Source organism: Pagrus major, chromosome 23 (genome assembly GCF_040436345.1).
Source record: "Pagrus major chromosome 23, Pma_NU_1.0".
Lineage (NCBI taxonomy): Eukaryota > Metazoa > Chordata > Actinopteri > Spariformes > Sparidae > Pagrus > Pagrus major.
Genome location: NC_133237.1, coordinates 3,919,872 through 3,932,723, shown reverse-complemented (window position 1 = coordinate 3,932,723; position 12,852 = coordinate 3,919,872). Strand labels below are relative to the sequence as shown.

The window sequence follows — 12,852 nt, the reverse complement described above, 5'->3', positions numbered from 1 at the left end:
ACTATAGATAAAGATTTTCTGATTTTAAAGTGGCCACAGTATTCTTACATTTGGGAATGACTGGTCTTTGAGGATGCCAGCTTCTGTCTCACACCAATAGTAATCTAAACGTGTGTGGTTTCTGATTACAACCAACGTCTCTTCATTGGCTATAATGAGTAAACATACTGTAATGAGGCTAAACATACTGGAACTGATCTTACCATCAGTCTCCCCTTCTAATGTCTGTCCTAAACCCTCACAGCTTTTCCTATTGTTTGTTCTGGAAGAAGAGACTCCTTTTTCTTACATGTCCTGGAAACAACCCAGTTCCTGAAGAACATCTGCAAACTGATGGGTCACTATGAGAAATGCATTGTTAGTTCCCTGTGCAGGCTGCCAGTCCTTCCAACAATAATCATGAGCCTCAAACCTCAAATGCTGATGAATTCTTAACAAACACATTTACAGTCTTGCACTGTAATGCAAAAACACTGCATGCCATTAGACAATGTAGATACAGCTGCAACACCTGGTGTTTTTTTCTCCTCATTTATATTCAATATTTGTCTGGTCAACAGAGGTGTCATTTAAACTGGTGACATGTTCCCATCATTTTTTGAAATGTCCCATTTGGTTCCCATCAGCTTTAAAAAGCATAATTTGTTGAAGAATGCTATGAAAAAGGGAACAAATGAGAACCATGAGAACAGTCTGCAGTTTAAACAGGAGCTGATGATTCTTGTGTGATCTGGTATGTACAGTACACTAGAAACCAGTGAGAGAGTTAATAAGCATCATGTGGAGGGAATCTGTTATTAGATGTCATCAGCATTATGACTAACAACTCTCTCCCACCAGTCCCTGCTCCTAACGCACATCCAGTAGGTGAAAAAACAGTTCTACGTCATGTACTTGGAAAGAAATCCAACTATTTGACTGAATCATGTAAACCTGTTTTTTCTTTTCTCAATTATTGCATTACTTAAGTGCATATAAACACACTGATTATTCCCAGTTATTGGATTATTGTGGTCATGTAATCGGGCTCATTGTTGATTTTGGTCTTTTCGTTGGATTTGTTATTGTCAGTAAAAAAAAATAAAATAAGATAAATTAATATTATAATGCTGTGTGAACAGCCATAGATGCATTTTTTTTTAGCTCAAGTTAATTATTTAATTTTTTTTTTTAATCCCACTCAAGATTTAATTAGTATGTAAACAGGTAACCTCTTCACACTTACAGCAACATTACAAGAATCCCCCAAAATATTCTGATTCATCAAAAAAAAAAAAAAATAGTATCACACAGAAAAGATTTTATTCATTTATTCTGATGTCACTTTTTACAGTAGCAACAGTAACACAAGGACTTCCTGCTCTTAATAGTGTTGGACAGTAGAGGGAGATTAACGCTCACACACACACACAGACACAGTTCCACCTTCTGATTAGTAGCTCTGATCTCATATATATATATTTTATTTCAATAATAAATTATGTACAATTTTGTTGGAATGAGAAAGCAACAAGAGAGACAGAGAGAGCTTGTGGTCCGGTCAGTGATGGTCACTGTTTGGGGGTTGGGTTCAGGGGGTTGGAGGTGAGAGGCACATGTCGGCCCCTCTGGGTGCATTGTGGGAAGCACCCAGAGGGAATGCCCGATGATGGGGGAGGGGTGGTGTGGAGGATTCACCACATATAGGAGTCATCATATCTGCGGAAGGACACAAGGAAGAATGTGTGATTGAGTGTACAAATGATTAACATTCATATGTGTTCATTACAGGTCACATAACTCCTGCAGCTTAAGTATAAGGGGTTTACCTTGATCTCTGGTCTCTGTTGCTGTCGCCACCAAACAGCAGCTCTGCAACCACATCCTCCTGAGCTGAACGCTTTCCATACCTGGGAGAAGGATAAGGAGATCAGTTTTTAGCCATGCTAGTGGCAAAACATAAGAAAACACTGTCTGTTCACCCCGCTGCTGTCTGGCAAAAGGTACACAAGTATCCGCTGCCACACCACCAGACTATGGAGCAGCTTCGTACGTCAGGCGCTGAGACTCCTGAAACCATCCTCAACACTCCACAATCACAATCTTAAATTCGCACAAAATTTTGACGTTCATGATACCCCAAGGATGAAGTCTGTTGACTTTGGTGACCCTAACTTTTCATCTACAGTAGGCCACCATGAGGTTGACATCGGTTGTTTGGTGCCCACAGTACAGGAGAAACTGTTCTGTAGTCTGGTAGTATGGCAGCAGATACCTTAGCACTCACCTCAGCTCACCAATATCATGAAAGCTCAGTATATGGGTACCAATGATACCTATACCTCTGCTGTACTTTCTGTTCAGTGCTGATTAACATTGTCAATAAGATCCCCAGAACACTGTTAGACGGTGGTAGCTACTTAGAAGGGTCCTGCTAACGTAAAAATGCAGAACAGTGTGAACTTATGTTGTCCTTTAAGGGCAGTTTGTTTATTTAGTTTATTCAGTCATGAAAATCAATATGTGAAGACTTTCCTCCTCTTAAAATTTCTTCCTTAATCTACATAGTGAACCTTTAAAGCAACACTGTTTTTCAAAATCAAGACTTCTTTTTCCAACTCACTTCCTCCCGTTTCTCAGAGGATACCACTGTCCTCTTTTAAAATCTTTGCTATTGGTGGTCATGTTAGTTCACAGTTTATTCTGAGACATCTGAGACAAATGTGTTTTTCCCTTCTCATCTCTCTTTGTCGATTGTCTGTGCCCTCTTTCCCCATCTATCTGCCTTTAATGTATTGGTTCACTTGCCCTCACTTTGTTCCTTGAATTTCACAGGCAGATTCAGACTGTGCATGCAAGTGTGTGTGTATGTGTTGAAATATTGCTCTTTGTCAGAGGGTGTCATTTCCAAGAGGTTAGTCTTATGATTGTCTTGATAAGGAAATCAGGGCTCCAAGAGAGCCGCAAATGTAAAATCACAGAGCCGTTTTACACTTGTTTGGTAATGTGTGTGTGTGTGTGTGCATGAAACAGCGCTATTCAACACAACTCCTGCTGCGCGACCCGCACTTCCTCTGTTTTCCCATCAACCACCTGTTCCACCTCCCCCATGACTCCTCATCTTATGCTTCATTACACACACAGGGAGGTGTGTGTGTGTGTGTGTGTGTGTGTGTGTGTGTATTTCTTTCCCTTTAGGAAAGCAATCAAGCAGCTCACATGCTTGGCCTCAGCTGTCACACAGTGCAACACATCAGGATGTAACCCAGGATGTAAAATGTCTATGTATATATAAATATATATATTGCTAATTTGGGTTCATCGTACAAATTAAGCAAAGTTTGTTGTTCTCTTTTCTCTTTGAGGATTCTGGAATGAACAGCGTTAAGTCTGGTTAAAAGACCTGAGTATTATCAAAAAGGCTGTTTGGTTGTTTTAATCTGATGCCACCTCTGTGAATCAAATGTAAAGAAAAAATATAAGATGCACAAAGTTGGTTGCTAAAGAAATTCTAAAAAATCTCTGATATAGTTTTAAATAGTTTGATTTTTAATTTTTTTTAAAAATAAATTCTTACTTGTTTTATTCAAATGCAGCAGTACTTTCAAGAAAAAATGAAAATGTCTCTGAACTCCGTTGCCATTTTTTTTTAGTAATTAGTAACATTTTACAAAGTTCTTTCCAGGAAAACTTCCTAAGAAATCATTTGGAAACTTGAAAATGCGAAAATATTCTTCAGAATATTTAGGTGTACTGAAAACTAAAGGAGCATGGAATGCCTCCTCAATCGTTTAGATTTTGGAAAATTGTTCAGATGTGAGATGTTGAATGGGAAGCAGTTGAACTGTTAGTTGAAGTTAAGCGCTGAAACCATTTTAAGCGCCTTTAGAAAGTGTGAAAGCAGTGGAAATTCTGTTGGTACATAGTGAATTGTGGTGTAAAAATACTAGAATCCGCCAAGAAAATAAACTAATTGTATAATGTAAATTATAATACATATCCAGTTTATTTGTCCAGTAATACAATGCTATGAACTGCTTACGCCCAAAGGCCCCTGACAGCCTAGATCCTTCAATTTTATCTTGAGCTCCCAGCCTGAAGCACACAGCCATCACATTCCCCAGCATTTTATTTGATACAGAAAAACCTCCACACCCCTATGAATTCTCCTATCACGTCTCCATCTGCAACTGCCATTTAAATGTAAAAACTTTTAACTTGAAACAGATCGACTCTACAGCATTAGGAGTCTTCTTTAAACCAACTATCTAAATATCAATGACCTATTTGGTTTTCATGAGTATGAACAGATGAGCTCAGACTGCTTCAAATCAAAAAATATGCCTTCTGACAATTCCTCATTGACTTTTATACCTGAAAGCAGCAGGCCTCGGCTCAGGCCCCGCTAACTGGATTTGGTATTCTTTCTTGGGTCCATCCGTGCCGATTATTGCTCTGGACCCGTTGATTTCAAGGCCTGGAGGTTTTGGAAAGTGGCCAGTAATCTAATCTACAGAGCTCGTGTGTGCAGGCGAAGGGTTTGGGGGGTGGGAGTGGGGGGGCATCACACATCTGCAGATCTGTAGGCTCCAGTATGAGTGGGATACTCATAGAATTCAGTCGTTGTAATGACTTGAATACAGCACATAAGACGTGGAGGACTGTACAGGAATACATGATTGTGTGTGTTAATACCTTTGCCTGGTGATCAGATTGATGTAGTGTCTCAGGGCAGTGTAGTACTTGGCCAGCTCTTCGGGTGGAGCATCGTCACCGGGGTTCTCAGGTTTGGGGGGGTAGGCATCAGCCAGTGTTCCCAGACACACCAGCACACACAGCACTACGGCCACCAGCACCGTCCATGGCTTCAGCATCACAGCCATCTGTAACAGGTGAGCAAGATGTGGGGGTTATGGAAGCTGAGAGTCCAATACAATAATCAGGAGGACCAGTTTGGGTTTCTCTAAAAAAATAAATGCATTTGATTTTTTAATGGGTTTTTTTTTATATAATAGTTGATTGTGTTAATTGTGGTCCTAACTCCTATTTCCCATTGTATCATTGGTCTTAGTAAATAAAATCCACCTCCTATCACAGCTTTTTGATTGAATGAATCCCGTGACACCTTAAAAATCTTTAAAGGAAATTGAGAGTTCTTCTCTAATGAGAAACATGTTTGGTGCATGTCGAACCTCCCCATAGGAGCACATGGTAGAAAAATGGTGTCACTTGTTTTCCCAGAAGATGTCTACTCTGGTTCAGTTGGCTGAGGAGCAGCTCAACAAGTCAATATGTCTGATGTTAAGAAGAAAAACCCTCTTCAGACTGTAGATAGACTTATTCTCAGATTCCCCTGGCTGACTGTTGTTTTGTACCTGAAGGAGAAGAGAAGAATGGATCGCCTGCAGCTGAGGAAACTAATTTCACACATCATCAGGGAGGCTGTGGGCTTGATGGTTATTATGAAGCTTCATTTCTATTAAAGTGTATTAAGAGGCACTTCTATTTTTCTTTTATGTGAGTTTTAAGGCTACTACTACTACTATTATTAAGACTAGTTAAGGAACTAAATATTCATCTATCTTAGTTGCGTTGACAAGTGAGATAGAGGGCCCTGTTCAGATGGTCTCTGGCGCATGGTCTAAAGCGCGAGGCTAGTGCGTTTAGGGCGTGTCCAAGTCCATTTTGCTAGTTAAAGGGCGGATAATCTGGGCGCAAAGTGAGGCGCACTGCGCAAAAGGGTTGTATTTATACTCTGAATTAGTCATGGGTGTGTTTTGGGCGGAACATAAATCAAACCAACCCCAGTGTCGTCTTCCATTCCCTTTAAGAGCCAGGTGCGCCAGGACCTGGCACATATTTAACGGTGGCACTGGTCTTAGCTGATGAAAGGGATGTGGTCCTCGGCTGCTGAACCCTCTGCCCCACTGTTTCATCAATCATCTGTCACATCAATAACTCTGTTTGACTGCATATGAAAAAATATAATGAGGTTTAAAGGAGGAGGAGGAGGAGGAGGAGGAGGAGGAGCGCTGCTGCGTGTCCCTGTGTGTGTGCGCGATTCTCAGTCCGTGGATCAGACGGGACGGGTCATTTAAAATTATTAACCTGAACAATAACGGGTGGGATGACAGAGGTGAAATTAAACGTCACCTTAATGGGGAAAATATTAATGAAATTACATGCAGCGATCCTCCATCAGAAACCATATGTGTATCTCTACATTAACATGCGCATTTCGCGCTTTCTGCTGCCTCAAGATAGCAGTGTGCCATCAGTGCGCCTGACCACACCTCACCCTGAGACCAAGTACATTTGCTTACGCAACGTGGGCGCTGGGCGTGAAAATGAAACTGCGGTCTGGAACTCTGGAACTGCGCCGAGCCCAGAGTGTCTCTCTTTCAATTAAACAATCCCCATTATAAAACATTCATAAACTTTAATTAAAAAAAACTACAACCAGTGGGCAATTTGCTCATTTTTAACATTCTGTCAGTTAGCGGATCAATCAGTCAGGCAGACTAGACAACACATTCAACTGAACAACAACTCTTTAAGCGTAACAACTTAATTTTGTGATATTACTCTAACGTTTTGACCATTTAAATGTCCAATTTGTAAGACAGTTCATTATCTAGTCTCATTCCCTACTTGTCAAATGGGCTGACGCTTTAGGTTGGTGGCCAGCCCGACTGAACAAACCCAAAATGTCAGTATTTGACGATTTGGGAACTCAACAATCAACTATCTTACAAATTGGACCTTTAATATTTGCCTTCTCACTGTCCACCTGCAGGATATAGCCTATCTATGCATTATTGTTGTTGTTTGTTTTTTAGAGCATAACTACGCCATTGTTGGCTGTTTTATTTTTTCCTTTTGCTCTAAATTTTCAGAATTCAGCAGTCAGGTCAGAGCAATACGGAATTGTACCAGTTTGGGGAGCTCAGCCCATAGCGAAGGTCAATATTGTTAGGTTTGTTGAGTTTATGGTAAGTGCATAAATAGGCCTATATTCCCCCTTTTATTTTGAAAAGCTTTAGGCAGTAACAAATACAGCCGCAGTTGTTCAACAGATGAACCCTGGCTGTGATTAGCAGCAGATCACTGCGCTCTAATGTCCCCATCACTTTTTAAGAGCGTACTTAGTTAAACAAGTTTTGCAAAAAGCTCGCACAAAGAAATTCCTAACTCACAAATTAGATGAAAAGTTAATTTAGCAAAGAATACATTTCCGCTCTGACCTCATCCCATCATTACGCTTCAGTGCCTAAATCCAGCATCCTGAAGAGCACTTCAGATGCGCGCAAAACGCACTGGTTGCAGAGAAACCTCCAGCTTCTCTCTGCGCTTTTTTCTACTTCTGCCTGTGATGTTTGAAGCACGAAAAGTGGCATCTGAGTGCCCTCCCCTAACTGGTAAATCACTCCTTAAACGAGCAAGTCAACTACTTTGTGTGTCTGTAATGTCGTGCCAATATTATGCAAAAAGCAGCGACTGTCAGGACTTGCTCAAATCTGTGCCATGGCGGCGCTCTCCGTGGTGCTGAACGCAACGCAGCATCACCTCACCTCGGCGATCAGCTGAAGTTTTACGCACAGGCAGCACTATAGTAAGTTACTATAGCATTTGTAAGTCAAAAGACGTCTGCTGTGATTTTTTTTCATACCTCCTTACATTAACCATCTTCTTAAGTCTTTGTCATGTATCAAGGCTATTGATTTTGCGATTTATTTAACTTTAACTTTGTCTGACAAGTCTGGATTAGAGCTTTTAAGGGTCGATGGTGAAATAATATGACAGGAACTTCTTTCTTCTCGACCTATGTGCAAACAGTTGAAGACAGAAACGGCATTGGCTGATCCAAACATTTCGTCACAGTGAGGCTTTTATTAGGAAAGAACTGATGACTAAAGTTGAAAACTGCCTTCTGTTCGGTCTGCGTGTATTTTCAAAAATGATAATGAAAAAGATTTTTTTAAAAATAAATAAATGAACTATAACATGTAAAAATGCCATCTACTCGCCTCATCGTTGTCTGCATTACAGTCCATTAAAATGTATTACTCGTTTTGAAATCAAATGCACCTAACTCATCCCAGTGAACATGTTAAAAATGCGTAAACGAATGTTTAAAATCCGTAAATGAATAAGAGTGAGAACTTACTTTAAGAAGACTTTGGAGGCAACAGGTAGAAGTCGGGGGACACAGGTGGTTTCTGTCTGTGCCGTCAGGGCTTGTTTTCGTCTCTTCACTTGGCTCAGTTTGTCTTCTGCAGGTCGGTGCACTTTGCTTCCAAACTCCGACAGAGGTGATTTATATAGTTTAGCAGCACCGGAGGAGGGAGGGGCTACACCGTGGTGCGCGCGTGTATGCTGTCGTGCGCGCGTGTGTGTATACGCGTGTGTGTGTGCGTGTGTGTGTGAAGCCAAAAAAGCTGTGTGTGAACAGGCCACATGCGTCAGATGGTGATGGTGATGGTGATGGAGACATTACGAACGCGCCGATCACGCAGTCAGTCAGTCTTGTGTATTTGATGGAGTCAACAGATGACATTTTGGGCCCTGACACTCTGCATCAGTGGAGAAAAAAAATGTTTACTGTGTTCATTCGCATCCTGCTTCCCCAACTTCGTTCCAGCTATCAGGCACCGTCGCTCGTAAAGCATCTGGAGCAGCATCACGACCTCCTGAATAAGAAAGGAGGAGAAAAGGCAACATGGAAAATCATTAAAATCAAAGTATCACTTTTTTATCCAATTTTCTCCTTCAGATGGTCTACTGCTTGTTTGTCTGCATTTGCTGAAATGTCGTGATTTGGGGCAACACCGTCAGAGGGATACAGAGGGCAGCAGCTGTGTGGAATAAACTGATGAAACTGACTAATTGTATGATCAGCTGGGACTATGTGTCTTTTTAGAAGAAAATGGATGTAATTTTGATTGGATTAGATTGACGTGTGGAGATATTAGCTATTGCTTATAAGTGCTGTACAGTATGATTCTAAGAATATAAAGTTGTAACATAATTATGTCCAGGTTACACCTATGGATGCAAGATATATAATGGACAGATAGATTATCAGCCAGATATTGAGAAATGTATACATCGGCTATTTATCAGTATTCTGGCAGAGAAAAGAACTGATAATTAGATGCTTTAGTTGACTTAACAAGGGCAGCATCTACAAACACTGAAACAGTAAGTGGCTGTTTGCACCTTGAAAGTTGGTTTATGATCCACCAATAAACACAGAGAAGAAGTAGAAGAAGAAGAAGAAGAAGAAGTAGAAGAAGAAGAACAACAACAAGAAGATGGATATGGAAAATGTAATCATCCATCTTTGCTCACTACATGTGAGCCTTTCTTGCCCTCAAGTGCACACACACTGCAGGTCAGCCTTTTTCTAAAATACAAAAATGTATCTTGTCCGTATCGGTCATGAGAAGCAGGTAATTTTTGGTTAACAGCTGAAAAATACACATATTGGTCCTAGTTACATATATTTACTCTGGTACACTCAACACTGTGCAGACTTATTTAAAGACGATTGAACAGGGTGCACCAAGCTGGTCTGATTCCTGCCACTAGGTGGAGCTCTGCTCTTAATACAGCATTCTGAGACAGCCATGGAGGCATTTCATTGGAAAGTAGCTGCACCAGGGTGAATAATGAAGTGTGATGACGCAGAGTCTTAGCTGTCCAAAGCGTTGACGCACAAACACATACGTGCTATGGTTTGGTACATGACGTTTCTATCCAGCCTTCCTCAGGTATCTACCTCCTGTGTCACCCCCTCTCCCCTGTGAGTTTGCTCTTTCATATTATGACATCAGTGTTTTGCTGCACTGATTGTCCTACAACAGCTGCATGTCCGGTCTATATCTGCAGCTCAAGGCCACATTTGGTGCCAAATGGGTCGAATTTGTGATGTTCACCTGGCTAACACGAAAAATGGAATGAATGGCACGGCATTCAGTAGAACTCATACCTCTGCCAAGGACCAACAGTCCTCTTGAAGTCATTCAAGCCTACCCCAATATCAAATTTCATAGCCCTGTATCACTCAAAAATGTAAACCTATTACTGCTTTGCCTTAATTTAAGATCAACAGATCTAGGATCCACCACAAAGTCCACTCACTCAAAGATATGAGCCACTTAAATAGACATGATTTTTTTCCATCAAGATCCATGCATTATTCCTTGAAAATGTGGAAAAACGCCATGTTAGTAACACAAAAAATTCCTGGATGCGTCCCTTAATCCAGATCCTCACCAAAAGTTGATCTCTTTTGGGCTGAGACCCATACTCCTTCCAAGTTTCATGGAAACCGACCAACCAACCAACAATCAATCAATCAAACAAAGGGGCTCGAGTGAAAACACAACCTCCTCGGCAGAGGTAATGACAGTAAAGTTAATCTGCTGTATCTAATTGAGGCTCTGAGTCCCTAATGGATTGGGCCCATCCTGAGGGCTTAGAGATTGTTCAACCAGCCCATTTGCTAGAACAAAATTTTGGCATCTGTTCTTGTCATACATATCAAATGAACATTTCTACAATACGCATCATAACATGTTCATATTACATGTACAGCATATGACCTGACTGTCATGTTGGGAGTTGGCCAGGTGCCAGAAACCACTGTTCATGATGTGAGAGAACTAGGTACTTTAAGCCTAAACATGATCTTTGTGATGTCACAACATGAAATTGAATATTGAACATGAAATGTTAAGTTTCAACATATCTGTGGTTTGCAGAAAAGTACATTGCCAACATATATTCTGGAGATTGGGTTGGATCAAGGTGGGTTACTTGGCATCCCTACCAACTGCCCAGCTCTCTCCACAGGGTCTGGGTGCAGCCACATGGACTCCTGTCCTGTAGTCTTCCAATGGAAAGGAGAAATAATAAACGGATAATTTTCTCATCAGAAAAATGATCATACTGTGAAAGAAATCTATTACGACCCACATTTATGTTTCTCGTTAGTGTTCTCTAGTGGCCGTAGTAATTATTATGACAGCAAAGGAGGAAGCCAGTTGAAATAGTACAAAGAGCAAGAAAGACTTTAACCCAGAAAACCGCCATCCAATGTGAAACCAAGAGTCAACGGTGAGTTAATTGAACTTAGTGAAAACACGTTCTGTACATTACGTAACTAAAGTCTCGCATGTATGTTCCTAACTTAAGTTACATAAGTAACCCATTTATTTGAAGCCAAGACCTAACCGAACTGTGAGCGTACAATGAAGGTCCAATACACTTTTCACTGGAGGACTGTAACGGTCATGTTGTTTTGGAAGTCATTGGCAATCAACCTGTTCAGTCATATAGGTATGAGGATGTGTTGATTTTCCATTAAGTTATGGTTTGCTGTGTCATCAAATTTTCCATTCTCACACAGAACATGCACAGCATACAAAGATAATGTGACATGTGATATGAAATTCCGTAGTTCCAGTTAGTCTGAAACAAATCTGGCTGTCAGATTTTTTTTATCAGTAGCTAATTACCTAATTAAGCTAACATTAGTTTAATGAGTCGATTGAAAAGGCTGTCTCTGTTTTCAGCTAACTTGTTTGAAAAAGGTGGACTTTCTTAAGTGATATTAAATATACACTAATGGCTACATAAAGTACTTTGCACTGAAATGCTGAAGCTAAAGCTCCATCTCCTGGACAAAAAGTAAGAATTGTGAAAACTCCAGGCTCAGCTGCTCTTTGAAGAATGTGTGAGAATGTAAATAAGAGCCCTTTTCCATGTACAACACACACTGTACACGATCTAATGATAAAAAGACAAATTAAATAGACATGCTCCAGCTGAACCCTTCTTGATCCAGATCAATAACACATATTGATCCTTCTCTCTGTACACAAGCTTGTGGGGACTAATTATCATACCATTTAAGTTGGTACAAATCGTAACAGAGACAAAGCACATGGGAGTGAGATAGATAAAGAGAATTAAGTAACAAATGTCTAGAGAGCTAGACATAGAATTGGGCTATACAGCTCCTAGCTGTATGTCTATGTGTGGCCAAATGAGCTTTCACCCTGAAACATTACAATTGTGGATTTCAAAATGGACACTGAACTGAATTCAGTTCCCCAGAATTTTCCATTCTTCACACCTAGGTGCAAAGACTGCCAAGAGACCCAAGTTTGGTCAGGGTGACAGACCCCCCACCGACCAGGTAGTCAAAACTCCAGCTCCCTCCTTTGTTCTCTCTCTTCCCCCACTGGGCTGCCTGCCCCGAGCTCTCTTCTCTCTTCTCCACCTCTTCTCCCACTGGGTGGCCTTGCTGCCAGCTCTTTTCCTGGTTCCTCTCGGGCTTAACAGCTGCTGAGAGCTGTCAGCTGCAGTTCCAGGAGGCCCACAGAACCTCTCCCCACAGCAGCGATGTGAGGTCCTGCTAGTACCCCAGCTCAGTTAACACCAGCAGCTGTTACAGAAAGCTTGCCAGCTAACCTGGCATCACACACACACACACACACACACACACACACACACACACACACACACACACACACACACACACACACACACACTCCTTCAGCCTGGACCATATCGCACCTACATGTGATATCAGTGAGCACGACCATTGTTTCTTTGTTCTCTCCTATTAAATAAACAAGTGCTGATCCACCAGACACCAAGTGTTCTTCCAGGCACACACACACACACACACACACACACACACACACACACACACACACACACACACACACACACACTCGTGTGTTTTCATTTTGTGTTAAATTAAAAACTTTTGAACGTACATGCTGTCTTTTTAATATTGTACGAGTAAATGTTGCCAACCTCTACAAGGACTACAAAATTCTTCGACCATTACTAGCTGTT

The 12,852-nt window shown here is 41.1% G+C and overlaps 1 protein-coding gene across 1 annotated transcript; it reads right to left on the bottom strand.

Moving 5' to 3' along the window:
- Positions 1-1,364: 1,364 nt before the first annotated feature.
- Positions 1,365-8,196, bottom strand: pyya (peptide YYa). Its single transcript, XM_073494533.1, has 4 exons — positions 8,147-8,196; positions 4,675-4,862; positions 1,809-1,889; positions 1,365-1,698 (listed from the first exon to the last, which is right to left on the bottom strand). The coding sequence occupies exons 2-4, from the start codon at positions 4,860-4,862 to the stop codon at positions 1,674-1,676; spliced, it is 294 nt and encodes a 97-aa protein (XP_073350634.1). The 5' UTR covers positions 8,147-8,196; the 3' UTR covers positions 1,365-1,673.
- Between the last annotated feature and the right edge of the window lie 4,656 nt (positions 8,197-12,852).